At 59.0% G+C, this 18,634-nt stretch overlaps 1 protein-coding gene across 1 annotated transcript in view; it reads right to left on the reverse strand.

Moving 5' to 3' along the window:
* Nucleotides 1–3,761: 3,761 nt before the first annotated feature.
* Nucleotides 3,762–18,634, reverse strand: part of GFRA2 (GDNF family receptor alpha 2) — a 59,806-nt gene continuing 44,933 nt past the window's right edge. The window contains exons 5-9 of the mRNA XM_053270303.1: nt 12,018–12,127; nt 10,745–10,885; nt 10,202–10,359; nt 6,435–6,488; nt 3,762–5,176 (exon numbers count right to left, since the gene is read on the reverse strand). Coding sequence (XP_053126278.1) covers nt 5,054–5,176; nt 6,435–6,488; nt 10,202–10,359; nt 10,745–10,885; nt 12,018–12,127 — 586 coding nt within the window. The 3' untranslated portion in view covers nt 3,762–5,053. The remainder of the gene's footprint in view (nt 5,177–6,434; nt 6,489–10,201; nt 10,360–10,744; nt 10,886–12,017; nt 12,128–18,634) is intronic.

The raw sequence follows: 18,634 nt of genomic DNA on the forward strand, positions 1-18,634 counted from the left end.
GCAAGACTCCCTTGAAAGCCTTTTGATTGGCCAGGCAGCAGTTTCGTCTTGTTTTATTATATTATATTATATTATAATTATTATTATTATTATTATTACATTTATATCCCGCTCTTCCTCCAAGGAGCCCAGAACGGTGTACTACATACTTGAGTTTCTCTTTCACAACAACCCTGTGAAGTAGGTTGGGCTGAGAGAGAAGTGACTGGCCCAGAGTCACCCAGCTAGTTTCGTGGCTGAATGGGGATTTGAACTCGGGTCTCCCTGGTCCTAGTCCAGCACTCTAACCACTACACCACGCTGGCTCCATGAATACCATGAATGGCTCCACGCTGTTTCATGAATACCAGAATCCACAGAAGCGGCAGACTGTCTCCAGAGGAGCATCTGACATCCCAGGGGTGGGGGCTGCTTCTCTGAGAAGCCAAGGCAGTGTGCCATTTGCTGCAGAACGGTTTGGCTCCTTTGCAGATGTAATCAACTAGTCAACTAAAATGTGTGTGATTAATCAACGGAGCTGGTGGTTTTCTTTAAAACCAGATGATGATCCTCATGGTGGGAGACATATTTTGTCAGGGTTGGGCAATGGCCTGTCTCCCTCCCTCCCTCCCCAGCTGGCCCCTGGGGGCAGGTAGGAAGGGAGGTCCCCGGCTGGGCTGCTGCTGCTGCTCTCTGCTCCATCAGCCACTCTTCCCACCACAAGCTGGCCTGCCGGGTCATCAGTGGCCAGGCCTTCCCACAGCCCAACTGCATGTTTTTGCAATAACCCACCCTAGACACTCAGCAGACCCAAGTATGCACACATTTAACCGCAATCACACGTGTCGATGAGCACTGAGCTGAAACTAGTTCAAGGACATTTGCACAGAGGTGACCCCTGGGTGGAGAGAAGCCCTTTCCCATGTCCGTTCTGCCTCACCACCATCTCTGGCTCTCAAATGTCTTCCCAAGAACAAACCTTTTAGCATGAGAGCGCCTTGGAATGCCAACTGATCTTGAACCCCAGCAAGAAGCCTCCTCGGCAGGGTGGCTGCTGGCCCAGCCCGTGACCCGTGAGCCCAGCCCTGGCCTGCCCCCTTCAGCCCCGCAATCACGTTCCTTGCCTTGAAGGATCTTAATGCCGAACTCAACTCCCCTCTCTTCCACCTGCAGGTGGAACAGGTGGAAGAAGACAATTATCATAAAGGAAGCAGCAATAGGCAATTTTATGAAGTTGTGTTTGTTTGCCAGGCACATCAGAATCTTTCAATTTCATCGCCCTCCGGAGATTGTATCTATTTCCTTCCCCATTTGGAGAGGCAGCAGCTGAGCGCATCTATAATGGGCCCGGTTATTTCTAAGAAGCACTTTGGTTCTCCCACCAAGCCCCTTCCAATCAGTCACCCGAACAAGCACAAGCCAGAGAGCACCCGGCTGCTCTTTCCCACCAAGGGAGCACCAGCCTTCTTCCACTCCTCTTGCACCTGGGCCCACTTTAACCCTCTAGCGGCCACCGTGGCATTTCCAGGCCATCTGGGGAGGAAGGCAGTGAGGGCTGGGCTACAGGCAGCGCGGAGGCGGTGGGTCGTCGCAGCAGCCTGTCTCTACCGGAGGTGCTTTCATTGACACACATGCCCTGCAGAGATGGGTTTGCTCACGGGACTATTACGGAGCGCCCCGTCCTGGTATATAAACTTCTGTCATCACCACACCAGCCACTTGCCCGGTTCTGAGCCTCACCAATCATTCCTGTTGGGAAGAGGGCATCTCAGTGGAGAGACTGGGGAGACGATCCCGGCTGCTGGGAGAAGGCCATGCTCCTGCTTGCCGGGTGCAAAATGAGTGCCCCCCCCGGTCCTCTTCCTAGGACAGAGCTGTCCCTCCAGCCCCACTAGGCGTATCCATAGGCAGACTGCTGTGGGATTCCCTTTGCAATATCTCAGGGCCAGAGATTGAGAGTGTGTGTGTGTGTGGGGGGTGTTTGGCCTCTGAGTCCCCCCCAGAGGCTGAGTTGGCCTTTGCACCACCATTTGCCAGTTGCACATCCCAGTGCTCTTGCCAGTGAGCTAATGTGGGTGGGGGGCAGGAGCAGCTTGTCTCAACAGCAGAGGTGCGGGTGGGGGGAGCACCAAATTGGGCACAGTGGCCTCTGCTTCCCAGAGCTCTGCTGGCTCCTCTCTCTGCCTGCAGGCTGGCCATTGGTCAGGCTGCCCGGCTCTCATTCCTGCTGGGGCAGGGCGGGGTGTGGGGGAGAGGAGCAAATGGATTTGCTGGAAAGCAACACAAGGCCAGCCCGGCTGGATCAGGCCCAAGGAAGCCTCTCTCGTCCAGCCTCCTGTTAGGTACTTCTGGGAAGCCCACAGGCAAGAGTTGAGGGCACAGCCTCTCTCCTGCTGCTGTGGCTGCTGCTGCTCCCTCGCAACTGGGACTGAGAGACCACTTGCCTCTGAGGCTGGAGGTGGTGACGGAGAGGCAGCTGTGCCTCCTTGAGCCTCCCCGCCCTCTTGCTAGGAGGAGCCCGGACACCGGAGAGGGGCCTGTCAGGGCAGGGGCGACTTTACTCCCAGCGGCCCAGGGCAGGTCCTGCCCCACTGGGAGGCCTGGCTGCTTCCAGACCCAAGTGCTGCTGGAGCTGGCCTGGAACTCCACTTCCTTCTGGGCCTCCAACGACCCCCCCGCCCCCAGCCCAGCTCCTCACTGCTCGGCAGACTCCTCAGACATCTGGCATTTGGCTTATGGCACCTGCCAACTGCTATTTTGGGCGGATTGGGGGCTGAGTGTATTAAAAAGCAGCCCTTGGGATGAGGCGAGTGATTCCTGCCAGAGAATCACCTCCGGGCTGTCTTCCCTTCCCCAACTGCCACATCAGACGTCTCTTCTAGGTTCACCGCAGGGTCTGCTCCGATCCCTGGAGCCCTCTCCACGCAGCCGCAGGAACCAGGGCTGCCCTCCGCCCGCTCCTTGCACAGCCTCCCTGTCCACACATGGGGGCCAGTGTGGCACAGCAGAGGCAGGAGGTGGGGCCCCCCTTTGGGCTCTGGCCCGGCTGGCTCCCCTGTGATGGGGGGGCAAGGGACCAGCTGTGCTCACGGGTGTCCAGGCCAGGCCGGGGGGGGCGTCTCCGCCTCCCACCCTGGGGCGCATCTCCTCCAGGTCAGAGCTGGCCCCTGGATGCCGCAAGGCCGGACCCTGCGGAGCAGCCTCTCGCGGGTGGCAGGCCTGGCAAGCCCTGAGGAGGCTTCGTGCGGCCTGCCAGTGGCAGAGGCTGGTGTCGCCTTCAGAGTCGCTCGGAGGCGGCTCTGGGGCGAGGGCCAGCCCGGCCTAGCTGCCACCTCCGCCCAAGAGGCCCCCTGGCCAAGCCCGGGAACGCCTGACAATGCAGCCACCAGAGCGCATGGCAGGCCCCGGAAACGGCCTCCTTCTCCTGAGTCAGACCACGGATCCCTCCAGCTCACTCGTGTCTGCTCGGGCTGGCAACCGCTTGCCAGCGTCTCAGGCAGAGCAAGCCCCACCACCACCACCACCCGGCGCTCTTTTCCAGCCCTCCCTGGAGGGGCTGCTGCCAGGGACCTGCGGCCTGCATGCAAAGAGGGCCCCTCCCGAAGCGTGAATCCTCCCCTCGCTCGGAATCCCTGTGGCAGGCGGCAGGGCCAGGGCCGCGGCTGACTCCCCCCGAAGGCGCCCGGAGAGCCTCTGGCTGCAGCTTTGCTCCTCCTCCCCCCGCAGGCCGAGGGTGCTGCTTGCAGGGGGCGGGCCGTAAGCGAAAGAGCAGACCACCACCGTTGGCTTCTCGGCATGTTTATTGGCGCAATGGGCGAAGCGTCCCAGCAGCTGCCCCCCCCCCTGCCCCAACCCCCAGCAGCCGCAGGGCTAGGGGGGCTTTTGTCTGGGGCAGTAGGAGGGGAGCCCACCCCGGTGGGAGACATTGTTTAAAAAAAATAAACTTTGCAATAATACATCTTGTTAGTTTTGTCCTTCTTGTTTTCATCATTAAAAAAAAAACAGGAAAGGAAACAGAAAGCCATTTGGTATATGGTTATGTATATACACACGTCTAGGAAGATACAGGTTTCTCTCACTATATACATACTCTAGAGATGTATATAATCCAAGGAGAGGGCCGTACAGTGGCTGTCACCCAGGGATGTTCCATCCAACCAGGACCCCAAAGGAAAAAACAGCCGCCCAAAGGGCATAATACTGGGACAACCTTATAGTGGGGCGGGCGGGGGGGGGCCTCTTTTGCTGACATGAAAATCCTAGAAAATGGGAGGACCAGAATGATTGGCAGGAAGATCACCTCCTTGGCTGTGGCCCGGCTATGGTCACTGCCAGGATGGCCACCCTGAGGATCGCCATTGCCCAGGAAGGAAGGAGGCTCCCCCCAGACCTCGACGCTCCTTCCTTTCCACCTCGGCGGCACAAGCACCTCCGCACCTTCTGCTTCAAGAGGAGAAAGTAAGACACCTCGCGGGTCCTCCGAGGACAGCGGAAGCCGGGCTTGGCTCGTGTAGAAGGGAGACGGCTCTCAAGCAAGGAAGAGAGGCCGGTCCGGGGGCTGGGCTGGGGGAGGCTGGCTGCCCTGTGTCCCGCAGAGTGGCACGGCTATCTGGCTCACTGGCCACGCTCCGCCACATCGCCCTGTGCAGTCTCCGTCTCCGCGGAATTCTCCGGCTGCTTCCCAAGGCCGATGCCGTTTTCCTGAACCCGCCTGGGCGGGATCCCTGTGGAAGGTGCCCTTCAGCCCAGCAGGAGCCTCAGACGCCCCTTCGGGGACACTTTGCCGGCAGAACAAATGGGCCAGTCAATTAGGCAGAATTCCCAGGCTGGGAAGCTTCGCGGCGGCAGTTCAGGAGTCCCTCTGCATGGCTGTCCTCCTCCTCGCTGAGCCGCAGCGTCTGGCAGGAGCGTCAGCAAACCGCATTCATGGTGGCTTCTTGAAAGGCGCCAAAGGAGGGCTCTTGGGGGAGGCGGGTGTGTGTGTGTGTGTGTGTGTGTGTGTGTGAGAAAGACAGAGAGTTTGTTTCACTGGGGCCCCCCCCGCCACGGGCAGCCTCACCCCACTCTTCTTGTTTTATAATGCCACTTTCACCAGGAAGAAAGGGAGAGCAGAAAGGGTGCCTGTGATCCAGTGCCGGCTGCCGGAACCCTCCGCAGTCAAGGTCGTCTGCTCTGGAAGGTCTGTGGTCACAAGTTTCTGTCAGGAAAAGCCGGGGCGGGGGGGGGGAGAGGAAGAGTCAGCCCAGGCCTGTAGCCCTGACTTGGCCTGATCTTGGCCTGAAAAGGCCGCCCCTGTCCTTCCGGGCCAAGAGGAAGCCCCGCAGCCCTGGGGAGCAACAGGGCTGGCTTGGTGGCCACGCATGTCGCTCAGCACTGGCCCTCCCTCGCTGCTTTGCAGGGCTGGAAGTGACTGTGACTCGGCAGCACCCAGGGTCAGGGCATGGCTGTGATCCTCACCCGGACCCCCAGGCTGCGATCGGAGGCCCCATGGCTGACCTCCTGCCTGAGAAACGCTGCACTTGCACCGGGGCCCTGCGCTGGGTCTGGCTGCACGAGCTCTGGGGCTTGCTTCCCTGACTCTGCTTGCAGCACCAGGGCAAACACCGCTGCACTTGCACATAGCAATAGCAATAGCACTTACATGTATATACCGCTCTATAGCCGGAGCTCTCTAAGCGGTTTACAATGATCTTAGCATATTGCCCCCAACATTCTGGGGACTCATTTTACCGACCTCGGAAGGATGGAAGGCTGAGTCAACCTTGAGCCCCTGGTCAGGATCGAACTTGCAACCTTCTGGTGACAGGGCGGCAGTTTTACCACTGCGCCACCAGGGGCTATGACATGACACATGACCAGGGGCATGCAGAGAAGGGCTGCACGAGAGCACAGCAGCCACACGCCGAGCTTCATGCGCCAGCAGCACCGAGTGCAGAGAAGCTGCTGGTTCCACTCTCACCTCAGCCAGCAACTCACGACCTGCCCCTGCCACTCTCTGCAAGGGGAGGCAATGACACTGGCCTACCTTGCAAGGCTGCTGTTCTAAACAAGGCTGAGATCCCTGGGCTCTGTGGTCCTCTTAGGCTCCAGTGTGGTCCCTGGGCCACCCCCAGAGCGGCGACAGGGTGTCACCCGCTTCTGCAGCCAGAACCACAGGCCGCCACCGCTGGGGACAGCCTGGGGCCCGAGATCCTTCCCTGCTCTCTGTCTTTGCACCTCGTGAACTGGATCCGGCCCCCAGCAGAAGATGCCACTGGGTGGCCGGTGTGCCTCTTCCCTGCTGGCTCAACCATACTGGAAGCCCCGGCAGGCGGGGCGGGTGCCTTCCAGCAAGGCTGTCAATCTGCCACCCCACAAGGACCCGTCAGCGCATTGGGAGAAGGTGGGGCGGAAGGTGCTGTCCAGCCCACTTGGACGAGGCCCCACTTCAGTTGCCATGGAGACGGACCACCTACCTCTGAGAGGCAGAGACTCTCCTCTTTGGACTTGTTTCGCTTCGGTCCCTGTTCCTGCGGGGGGGGGGAGAGAGAGAGAGCAGGAGAGGCGCGTTCCTCGAGCGCTTGCTTGCTGTCCTCAGTGGCCTTTCCTGAGGAGCGCTCCCCCCACCCCGTCTCCCAGAGCTCCTTCGGGAAAGCCATCCGGCCTCCATTATTCGGGGGGGGGGGGCAAAGAGTCGAGGAGGACACCGAGGAGAACACGCCTCCCCATCGCGGCCAAGAGGGGCCCCAGACCCCACCCCCCTTGCTCTTCCCTGGGGGGGGGCCTGGAGCAGGGTGCCTGGCCTAGCTGCTGAAGGCCCTGGGTGGCAGAGAGCCCCTCCCGGCCCCTGGCACCTCCCGGCCCCTGGCACCCACCAGCCAGGTTCTCCAGAGCGCAGAAGGCCCAGCAAGGAGGGGGCAACCCTTCCCTCCTCGTCCTGCTGGGGGGAGGACCCTTGGGAAGCCCAGCGGCCAGGGTTGGCTTGCTCAGCAGGCGCATCACCCCCTCGCTGGGTCAAAGTGGGCGGCCAGGCAGAAATGCTTGTCGGGGGGGGGGGTGCGGCCCAGCTACGCCCCTGCGTGCCCCCCTCCCCGGTATGAACTCCGAGATAAACGTCAGTGTCAAGACCACCTCACTAAATCCTACAAGATGGAGGTCCTTCTCCGGCTCCCCAAGAGACTCAGACATTGTTCATCAGATGCTATTGGACATCCAAGCAACCTTGATTCGGGGGAGGGAAGGCTTTGGCACAGCTGCAGGATGGGGGGGGTGAGAGGAGGGCAGGTTGCCTCCCTTGAGAATCCCACTGTGGGTCGCATTGCCTTCGGCAGCAGAATCGGGCTGCTTCTGAGCCCCCGTCCACATGCTGCCCCCTTGAGTGGTGTGCCTTCGGCCCGGCCCCCTCGCTCCGTGGGAGCTCAGCGCCTGCCGTTTCCGCTCCCCTTGCGCAGTCGGCTGCAGAAGGGCACTGGGCCCATTGGCAATGCTCCTCACATGCCTGCAATTACAAGGCCCCTGCACTGAGGAGGGAAGCGGGCAGGGCTGGGATGCCGGCGGCTTGTTTAAACATCCCGTCTTTCTGCGTGCCTGTCTGTCACACAGTGCAACTGTCAGGGGAGGAGGTTTGCAGGGGAAGCAGAGATTCCCACATTTGAGGGAAAGGAACAGGAGAGAGGCCTGTAGCACATGCGCATGTAGCACAGGCCTGTAGCACATGCGCATTCTCCATCAATGGACAGACCTCTGGGCTGGGGAGACTCCAAGGGGCACCCTCACCCCCACCCAGTGGAACTTGAGAGCAAAGTGTCAGACAATACAGGCATTGTGTCTTCGGTTCCTATCGCTTGCATGAAGGATTTTTAAAGGCCTCTGTTGTTTAAAGAAGCCTCACTCACTCACTCACTCACTCATTCCTTCACCCCAGAACAAGCTGCAGAAGTCAGTGCAGCCAGGTCCGGAGGAGATTCTTGAATTACCCCAATTATGTTAATTTCCTTACCTCTATAAGTATATAATGCGTGTGTATGTGCTTGTGTGTGTGGAGAGAGAGAGAGAGAGAGAGAGAGAGAGAGAGAGAGAGAAAACTATCTATCCATCTATCCATCCAAACACACACATTTTTTATAGATAACAAATTCCCTGCTACCCTAATAAGGTTCTTCGCTACCCCTTTGCACCCCTTTACCCCATTTCTAGAGTAATTCCTGCCTCTGCTAAAATAAGGTTGCCGGGGGTGGGGGCATTGAATCGTCCAGCCAAGAAGGGAGGGCCAAATCTGGGGTTCTCTGGGCCCTTCAGTTCAGGGCCAGCACACAACGACCCCGGAGCCCAAGGGAGCCTCATCGCGGCCCCTGGACCTGCCCCTCGTGAGCAGTCAGCCACAGCAGTCTTCCAAGTACGGAGGGTGTCGGCGGGGAAGGAGGGATAGAAGGAAAGGCCTTCTCAGCAGTGGTGCCCAGGCTGTGGAACTCCCCGCCCAGGGAGAGGCCTCCTCCAGCAGCTTGCCTGCTGCCTGTGTCGGGACCTGCATTGTCCAGACGCGTGATCAGGCGGCTCCTTGGTTTGTCCCTGTGGCTGCTGGGAGGTCCTGTTTTAGGGGCTGTCCCAACGGGTCTTGGGGCCTTCACTTCCCAGACGTCCCTAGCGCCCAAGAGGGCTCCGCTTCCCTAGATGGAGCCCCACTGGTGCTTTGGCTGAAGCTTTGCGCAGGGCTCACAAAACATTTGCCAGGCGGCCACCCTGAGGGTTGGGGGCAGCTGCTGGTGGCTCCGGGGCCCTGCCGTGAAGGACACGGGTGCAGACCCTCAAGGCCAGATAAGCCCCCTGGTGCGACCACAGTCAAGGTGGTTTAGGAGAGGATTCTGCCGCCACCCCTCCCATTTCCGGGGTGCGTGTGCATCTCCCTCTCTGTGACTGCCAGGATCACACTGGGGGTGGCCATTCTTCTACCCACACCAATGCAGGCTCCTGTGCGGTGTGTGGCACCAGCCATCGCTGCCCCCCTTACCCTCAGCCCCCCTCCCCGATGACCCTTTTCCACCCCCCAAGACTGGCACCTGCCGAGCCGGAGGCTGCAGAGGTTCTTCTCCCACCCGGACAGACTCGCCTCCCAGCCCGCCATCAAGAGAGCAGGGCGAGGACCGCCCGCGCGTGCACAGGGGCAGGAGGGGGAGTTGACTCTGGCCGGGGGGGGGGGGCTGGGAGCCTGTCCTTCTGCACAGGAGCCTTGTGGAGGGGCCTTTGCTGGAGCAGCCGCGGCCCAGTGGAGCGCCCGGATAACAGGTTCCGGTAATAAACGTCCCCGTTTCCGTGGCAGGCCATGAATCAGGCAGCCAACGGGGCAGGAGATGTGCTAATGGCGAGAATGGTGTTCGATTCCCCCCAGCCCCACCCCACGGCTTGCCATTTAGGAGGGGACCGATTCTGCTACGGAGGGCGGTGGAGGTGCCCGCAAAGGCAGCGCTGAGCCCCTGATGCGCTGCAACTCTAGCATGAAATTGAGCTGCTGATTGTCTCACGCGGTGGTAACGAGAAACAGAAGATGTAATTTCTCAGGCATGCCGGATCTAATTAGAGGCTGCCCAAGGGTGACATTGCTGCCTCTGCGTCTGCTTGCTGGGATGAGACAAGGGGATCCCAGTGGCCAACCAGGCCGCAGGCAGCAGGAAGGGCTCCCCGGAGAACTCGCCGCAGCCAGAGGTGGGGGGCACCAAGGGTTAGGGTGACCCACCCCCTGGCTTGGCCTCTCCGGACTGCCACTTGACCAGGCCCAAAGGACGCTGCTGGTGTCCTCGCTGGCTCTGGGGCGGCTTCCTGCTCCTTCCAGGCGCTGAACAATGGAAGATCCAGCTCTCCAGGCACTGCCAAGGCTTGCCCCCCAACACCCCCGGGGCGGAGAGGGAAGCTGCTGCCGTCCCCACAGATTGCAATCTTAATTCCCAAGTGGCTCTTCCAAGGACGTGATTCTCCTAGGAGCAGAAGGGACCTGACCTCCTCCGGGTGGACTGCAAAGAAGAATTCGCGGACCCCAAAGAAGAAGAAGAACCTCCTGGGGCAGCAGAGTCTGCAGCTGCCACTCCATCCAGGCCGGAGGGAATGGAACGGCTGGGGGGCCTCCAAGGGCACCCCAGGAAGAGAGACTGGGGGGCCCCCTGGACATCACAGCCCTGTGGGGGGGGGGGTGCCTGGCCTGGCCTGGCAGAAATGCCTCCCGGGCTCCGGGCTCCCTTTGCAGTGGCCTTACCTGGACGGAGGTGCATGTGGTGACCACGCTCCGGTTGTACACGCTGACCTCATTTGTCGATGGGGGGCTATTCTTCATGGTGGGGGGCATGGTGATGGGGGGCGAGGGCCGGATGGGGGTGAGGTCTGTGCCATTGCCAAAGGCCTGGATCGCGTTTCCTGGGCAGGAGGGAGGGAGGGAGAGAGAGAGCATCTCAGGCGGCGGCAGCAGCAGCAGGGCTGGGAAGGACGTCCCTCTGGCTGAGCCGTTCGAGAGCTGCTGCCGGCCAGAGCTGGGCCTTTGCTCTGACTTAGTGGAAGGCAGCTTCTGGCATTTGCCTTCCAAGCAGGGTACATCCACCCCCCCCCCCGCAGGTTCCAATCGCTCCCTCTTCCACCACATTGGAATGCCGGGGAAGGGAGTGAAAAGGCAGCATCTCTGAAGGAAGAGCCCCCCCGCCTCTCCTTCCGTGACACAACAGAGATGGGGGGGGTCTGAGGGCCCCCTCGCGGGCTCCCTCGGGGTCCCCTCCCCTCCTGCTCGGGGAGCAACCTGGCACCTTACTGAGACAGGGGTTTTCTGTGAAGTCTCTCAGGAACTTCTCGCATTCCTCCTCCAGGTTGCCACTGCCTCGGCAGGAGCAGGACGGGGACACGGTGAGGCTGGTGGTGCTCGCATCCACGTAGTTGGGCGTCATGTCGAAGCCTGTCCGGGAAGGCGAAGAGCCGGGCTGGGGGGAGGCCAGCCATCCCCAGAGGAGAAAGGCACCCCCTCCCCAGCCTGGGCCGGTCTCCAGCGGCAGCAGCAGCGCCCTCCGTGCCCACCCCTCCTCTCCACACTGTCCAGGCGCTCAAAAGCGTCCTCTTGCCGAGGGGCTTGGAGGCCCTGCAGCCCGGCCACCTCCATTTCGGAAGTCTCGCTTTGGCCCGGCGGGGGGGGGGGGGGGGGACTGGGAGCCCGGCAGGCCATCCCAGAGCGCCTTCTCCACCCTCCCACACCCACGTGTGGCAGGCCAGCCCTTCCCTGCCCTGCCCTTCCCTGGGAGGCTCTTCTGACTTGAGCCGGGGGGGGGGGCATTTGGGGACCAGGTTGGTTTCGGGGCTCCCTGGCCGGTGAGAAGCAGGAGGGGGTTTCTGCGGAGACTGCTTTTGAGTGACTCTCCCTGGGAAGGGTTTTCTCCACCAGATGGGTTTGGTACTGACATCTTTCCAGTCTCCTCAGCCACTCTGAACGTCTTTTTCCATTTAACTGAGAAACGGGCCATATAACACTCAAGCCTTGGGGGATGAACCAAACGACAAAGGAGGGGTCCTCCGGCGTCCCAGAGAGGGCCCCCTCCCCACTGTGTTGTTCAGACCCCCCCTCCTCCTCCTGGATGACCATGGGGAGTGGCAAAGCTCTTCTCCACCACCCCCCAGCAAGAGAGGCCACGCCAGACAAGATGTGGCCCTTCTGTGGTGGCAGCAGCCAGGGAAGGGCAGGCCCTCGGGGGTCAGGACTAAAGGGGGCTCCACTCAGGCCGTCCTGGAAACAGCTCAGCAAGGACAGGACAGAGAGAAGCGCACAGAAGGGTCGCTGGCCGTCCTCCCCCCCCCACCCATCGCCCTGGAAACCTGCATCCTTGTCCTGGGCGGGGGGGGTCTCAAGGAAGCTCCCCGATGCCACCCCCCACTGGCTTCTTCTTGGGCCTCAGGTGTCCTCCTCCGCTCCACTAACGTACCTGCCCTCTTAGGGAGAAGACCCCAGACATGCCTCTAACGCCCCAGAGAGAATGGGGCAGGAGCCCAGAACGCCCCGAGCGGCCCACCGGCTGCAGCTCCAGCAGCCCCCGACTCACCGATGAGGCCTGCGTAGGAGCCCAGACAAGCCTGATAGTTGTCCTCAGGGCAGCTGGTGGGCGACTGGAAGGAGGCCTGGCAGTTTGCGTGGAAGTCGGCCAGCCTTGACCTGGTCACAAGAGACAACAGAGGAGGGTTCTTTTTTAAAAAAGATGCCTACTAAGAAAGGAGAGAGAGAGAGAGAGAGAGAGAACCGGCCAGCCGGGTGAGAGAGGCACGGGGGGGGGGGGGGGCGGCAGCGTAGTCTCCATCCTCCTCAGTGCTGCCCCCCCACCCGCCCCTGCCCCCTTTAGGGCTCTTGGCTTTCACTGGACTTCACACCCTGTGACAGGCTGCCAGAGAGATCTGACCCACAGAGGCGTGAAGTGTGTCAGCCAGAGAAGCTAGAGCCTGGCTGGAACAACTCACACTTTGCAGAAATCTTTCCAACAACACTGAACCACCTCCGGTGCTATTTTGGCATTTCTTGTGGGAAGGTCTGCTTAGTTGTTCACGCTGCCTGCTGCCCTCACTCCCCATCGCCCTTACTTGCCATCGCCCTCACCTGCCATCAGTGGGTGGCCTCCTCCTCCTCCTCCTGCAGCCAAGTCTGACCTGCCACAGGGCTGAGTGTCATTCCTGACTGGAGAGGCGGGGGGTGGGGGGTCGCCCATGCAGTTGATATGCTTCCATTTCTTTATTGAAATACATTTATCCTGCCTTTCGGTCTATAGATTCCCAAGGCAACTAACATGGGTTGTTTTTTTAATTCCACAATACATATTAAAAGCAAGAATAAAAAATCAATAACTGCAATAACTGCAGAAACAAGCAGAACCATCAGACACAAGATCTGAACTGGGGAGACTTGGGTTCAAATCTCCACTCAGCCAGAAAGCTCACTGGATGACCCTGGCTGTCATCTCCCTCTCTCCCTCCTACCTCACAGGGTTGTTGTGGGGGGGACCCCTAACCTGAGCTCTCAAAAAGAAGGGCCAGGCAAGTAATACTAGTATGAATGATCCGAAGATCCTCAGCAAGCCCCGAAGACCCAAAGCCGGAGAGGGAGTGCCTGCCCTCCAGCCCGGCTTCTGGGCCTCCTCACTGGGGCATCTGCTCGGCCACCGGGAGAAACAGGATGCCGGAGTCAGCCCAGCCACTCGGTGGGATCCAGCCACTTTCCATGGTCACAGGAAACGGCTCGTTTCTACCTGAACGTCCAAGCGGAGAAATCATTGGGGGGAAGAGGGGAAGGGCTCCTTTGGCACCTGCTCCCTCCCAGCCAAGCACCTCCATTGCAAAGCAAGCCTGTGGGAGGCCAGAAAACAAGGAGGCCTTGCCCAGAGGGGCTGCTGTGGCTGATGCCCTCCTGCTGGCTGTGGTCACCAGGTGCTGCTGAGCTCTGCACGGGTCCACACACCGGGCAACACACCCTCAGCAGCACACCCGAGGGTGCCTTTCCGAGGGGGCTCCTCCTCCTCTTCTCCCTCACAGCCCGGGAGAGGGTCTCCTGCCCAGGGCAGCACAAGAGGCGGCAGCAGGCCACGGCCACGGCCTGGCCCGCCACCCAGAAGGCTGCTGCTGGCCGGGGGCAGGCCTGCTGCCTCTGCAACACAATGGCTGCTCATTTTTCAGGACAAAGAAGTCCTTGTTTATTTGCAAAGGATGCATCTCCGAGGACTTTCGTATTTTATTTTGCTCACTTGTTAATTAAATGTCACTTTTCTACAGCCAGAGATGAATTATCCAGCACTGGTTGCCTAAAGCCATCAGAATGGATAAAAAATAAAAGGGTGGAAATTGTGTTGTATTTCTTAAAGGAAGGAATGATGGTGTTTCCAAACATTTCTGATCACAGGAAATGGAGGAGTGGGGAGGGGGGAAGTCAACGTGCCCAGGAAACCCATGAGCAAGAAATCTGCAAGGGGCAAAAGGCAGCCGGCTTCTTTTGCACAGCAGCAGCAGCAGCATGGACAAAGATGAGCCCTTGTGTGACGGGAGGAAGCCACCTCTGGCAGTGCATCCTGCAAGGAAGCAACTGGTGCAACTTACGAGGACCTGAGGAGGTCTGACGGAACACTCAAGGTGGTTTGGAAGGGGGGAACCTGCGCAGGCCGGATGGACATTGTCCCCTCTGGTCCTAATCCCATGCCTACCCATTTGGAAGTGAGAGAGGGACACCCCTCCAATAACGTCATGGGGTCTGCTTACTCAAAGGGTGTCTGCATGGATAGACAGACAGAGAGAGAGAGAGTAAAGAAAAAGAAAATGGTGTGTTTTTTAAAGCCAGCTTTGCAAGAACCTGTGTTCAGTGAGTCAAGGGTCCCAACGGAGAAGGGGAATGGGCAGAGTGGCCTGCATGTGCCCCTAACGGAGAGGGCCCCAGCACCTCTGATACACATACCATGGGGTTCAAACAACTGGCACTCTACAGGGAGCAGGAATGGGAGGAAAGGGACAAGGAGATCTTTCCCACTCTCCAGAACCCAGACTCCTCCCTAGACAAGTATTTATTTGAAAATATTTACAGTATACATGACACAATTCCATAACTGTTTATAGCATCTACACAATCATCAACAACAAAGAGCATCAGACTAAAACATCCAAAGAAGAAACGAGCAGCCTCATCATAACCCTTGAGCACTCTAGGACACAGCAGGTGGGGGAGGTTTCTGGAGGACAGGAAAGGAAAAAACAGAAGAGCAGCCCTGCTGGATCCAGCCCAAGGAAGCCCATCTAGTCCAGCCTCCTGTTTCCCACAATGGCCCACCAGATGCCTCTGAGAAGCCCACAGGCAAGAGGTAAGTGCACGCCCTCTCCTGCTGTCGCTCCCCTGCAACTGCTGTTCAGAGGCATCTTGCCCCTGAGGCTGGAGGTGGCCGATAGCCACCAGACTAGTAGCCACTGATAAGCCTGTCCTCCATGAATTTGTCCAAGCCCTTTTTAAAGCCATCCAAGCTAAAGGCCGTCACCACATCCAGTGGCAGAGAATTCGACAGAGTAATGATATGCTATGTGGGAAAGGACTTCCTTTAGCCACTGGCCGTTGTGGCTGGGGTTGATGGGCGTTGTAGTCTAACCACCTCTGGGGACCCCAGGTTGAGAACCCCACTCCACAAGACTCCACCCTGTGCAGGCAGCTGTTTGTGGAAGCAGCAGGTCCCCCCAGCCTTGAGAAGAGCAACCCTGGCTGCTCCCAACTTTGCCTTCTTTTGGACATGAGCAACTGAGCAAGGAAACAGACTTGTTTCCATCGGCTGGTTCTGGCCTCTTCCGGGTGGACAGACCCCCCAGCACAGAGGCCCTCCGTGGCCAGGATCCTCCTCTGACGGGGGGGGCAGGCGAGCTGAGCTGCAGGCCAATTGAGGAGGAAACCCCAACAGTTCCAGATTACGACTGTCCACAAGATAACGAAAGGGCCGCTCCGCCTCCTCCTGGCCACGCCAGTCCAGACACTGTCGCCTCTCACCCAACTCTCTCTGTCCTCTACATCGTTTGACACGACACCTTTCCCAGATCCATGCCCAGCTCCACCGACAGAGATCAGACACACACACCCCGCCCCGCCCCACCTTCAGCTGCCTGTCCCCTTTCCAAGTGAGGAACAAACAAGCAGGCAGGAAAGGGGCCCGCTTTGCATCCAGAGCACCCCACAAGACGGGGACAAGCTAGCAAAGCCCAGGCCTTGGCGCACTGCCTTGGTTGGAGGGCTTCCTTCCTGCCCTTTGGCAGGGGCCGGCCAGGCAGGCGCTCCTGCAGAACTGACTGACATGGCCCTGCCCAGAGAGGAGGCGGCGGCGGCGGCTGCTGTCACTGCAGGGCATCCCCCCAGGAGGACGGCGAGAGCGAGCTAGTCTCTCGCGGGGGGTCCGGGTCCAGGGCCTGGAACTGACCCAGCACCGTCCTTCCCCTGCCCAGCCCTGCTCTTCCCTCCAAGAGAAGCCGTGTGAGAAACCCGGGATTCTCTGGCTCCCTCACTGGCCCAAGCAGGCACAAGCCAGCTCTCCAGGATGACCCAAGGCCTCCCCGGCAGTGGGCACCAGCCGCCCTCCCGGACTGGGAAAGGGAGTCCACCTCTGGAGCCCTGTGGACGGAGGGGTGAGCTGCTGAGGGCCAGAGAGCAGAAGCCAAGCCCGGCTGCCAAGGGGGCCCACCCAGGCCAGCATCCTGCTTCTCCCCACAGCAGTCAGCCCACAAGCAGGAAGGCCAAGCCAGGAAGCTGAGAGGGCACGGCCGGAGCCGGAGCCGCAGGGTGGCCACAAATGCCCGTTGGCATCCCGCTGACAGGATGCTGCCCATCCAGGGTCCAGGGGCACGGAAAGGTGGCAGCCACACACACACACACACACACACCCCACTACCAGCCCTGGGCCTCAGTGCTGGGTGTGAGGAGGCATGTTGATGGAGATGGGCCCTGACAGGCTGAGGGGGGGGGGTGACGTGCATCTCGGCCGCCTCTGCCGCCTCCCCCCCCTTCCCCAGCATTTACCACCACCTGGGTTGACAGCCCTAGAAGGCCGAGCCGTGGGGCTGGCAGCCATGAGGCCCAGGGGCGGCTCTTCCCCCAGTGAGCGGCCCTGGAACTCGTCACCTTCCCACACACTTTCAAACTGGGCTGGCATATCCAAATGGGCCACGGGCCATTCAGCCATTCTCCTCCAAGGCCAGAAGAGAAACCGAGGCAGGAAGAAGCCCGCCCCACTATCCAGGGTCGCAGAGCCCCCGGCCTCATGTCCAGCCTCCACTTCTTTACACTCCCTGGGAGCCTCTGAGTGGCTTACAGTCAAGGTCTCCAATAAGCCTTTCGAGGCAAAACAGCCAATAGCTGCCAAACCACAGGAAACCAGAGGAAGGGAGATCCACCAGTCCTTCCACGAAAGACATTGTTTCATACCTGCTTCCCTCATACAAAGAAAACTTAAGTAGATTTAACTAAAGAGGTATTCAGCAACTACTCCATTTTCTCCTCCTTCTCCCTTTTCCTTTCTCACTCCCACCTCACAAAGTTTCTACAGGATCCCTCAATGCAACAAACTTTTCAACAACACAACATGAAAGATTACTAGGTAGACTGCAACAGGCACTTTAACATGAAGGTTGATTTGATCTCCTGCCTAACCATGTTGAGGACTTGGGTTGAAAAGCAGTATATAAATCTCCATAGTCACTCCATAGTCACTCCCCACGGAGGAGCCAAGCAGGTCTCCCAGGGCAAGGAAGCCTTCTCCCACTTCCCCTGAATCTGACCATCAGAGGGCAGGATGGCACAGAACAGGGCCTCCCCTCTCTTTGGTCTCCCAGTCCCAAACCAGGAGGCTCCAGAAGGCAACTGGGTGTCAGTGTGACTAATGGAAAGTCAGTATGGCAGGATCCAGCCCCAGGGCTCCATCAGGTGCTGCCTGGACCATGTCCAGACAGGCTTCAAGAACAGCTCTCTGCAAGGCGCACGCCAGGAGTCTGTCTGATGATCTGCCAGTAAGAACAGAAGGACAGCCCTGCTGCTGGATCAGGCCCAGGGAGGCCCATCTAGTCCAGCACCCTGTTTCCCACTGTGGCCCCGCACCAGATGCCTCTAGAAGCCTACAGGCAGGAGTTGATGGCATTCTCTCTCTCCTGCTGTTGCTCCCCTGCAACTGGTACTCAGAGGCTTCCTGCCTTTGAGGCTGGAGGAGGTGGCCTATAGCCCTCCAACTAGTAGCTATTGATATAGACCGGTAATCCACGAATTTATCCAAGCCCCTCTTAAAGCCACCCAGGCTGTAGCCATCCCCACGTCCACAGGTAAGCCCCAGATGCTGTAGCCTTGCCTCATCAGGAAGGTGCTCCAGACCCCTGATCATCTTGGTTGCCCTCTTTTGTACTTTTTCCAGTTCTACAATGTCCCTTTTGAGATATGATGACCAAGACTATACACAGTACTCCAAATGTGGCCGCAGTATCGATTTGTATAAGGGCATGATGATATTGGCAGTTTTATTTTCATTCCCCTTCCTAATGATCCCTAGCACGGAATTGGCCTTTTTCACAGCCGCTGCCACGCACTGAGTCGGCACTTCCAAGGAGGAGGCGAAGGCTCCATAAATCCCAGGCGCAGCGACGGTCTGTTGCCACCAGGACCAAGTCCGAGTCCTTCTGTCTTGCCAAGAGTCCTACAGACAGGTGGGCTGAATTATGCATTATGAGCTCTTGGCTAAAAACCACTGCCCACCATAAACTAAAAGATGCATGGAATGAATAAACAGTATTCCAGCTGGAATAAATTACAAGGCAGTCCAAATGGAAAAGGCGATTTATGTCCCTACGATTCATCCACCAGGCAGGTAGCAAAGGGCCAAAGTTCAGTTCCTCACACACACACCCCACCATGCCAGGATCAGAGGCTCATGCATCGCCCTGCAGAAGTGTGGCCAGTTCATGGCCAGCTCTGCTCGAAATGTGCCACTGCCCTCCCAGGGGTCCTGCTCCTGCCTTGTAGCATCCTCCAAGGCAAATGTTATTCTTTTCATAATACATGACAAGCCAGCTGGTAATCTGCTCATAATATCCCAGCCAGATGCCGCTCCTTCCCTGAGACACAATGAATTCATGGTTCATGGATGAGATGTAACTGCCAGGAATAAACCTTCCTGGAACT

This window comes from Hemicordylus capensis, chromosome 8, assembly GCF_027244095.1.
Source record: "Hemicordylus capensis ecotype Gifberg chromosome 8, rHemCap1.1.pri, whole genome shotgun sequence".
Lineage (NCBI taxonomy): Eukaryota > Metazoa > Chordata > Lepidosauria > Squamata > Cordylidae > Hemicordylus > Hemicordylus capensis.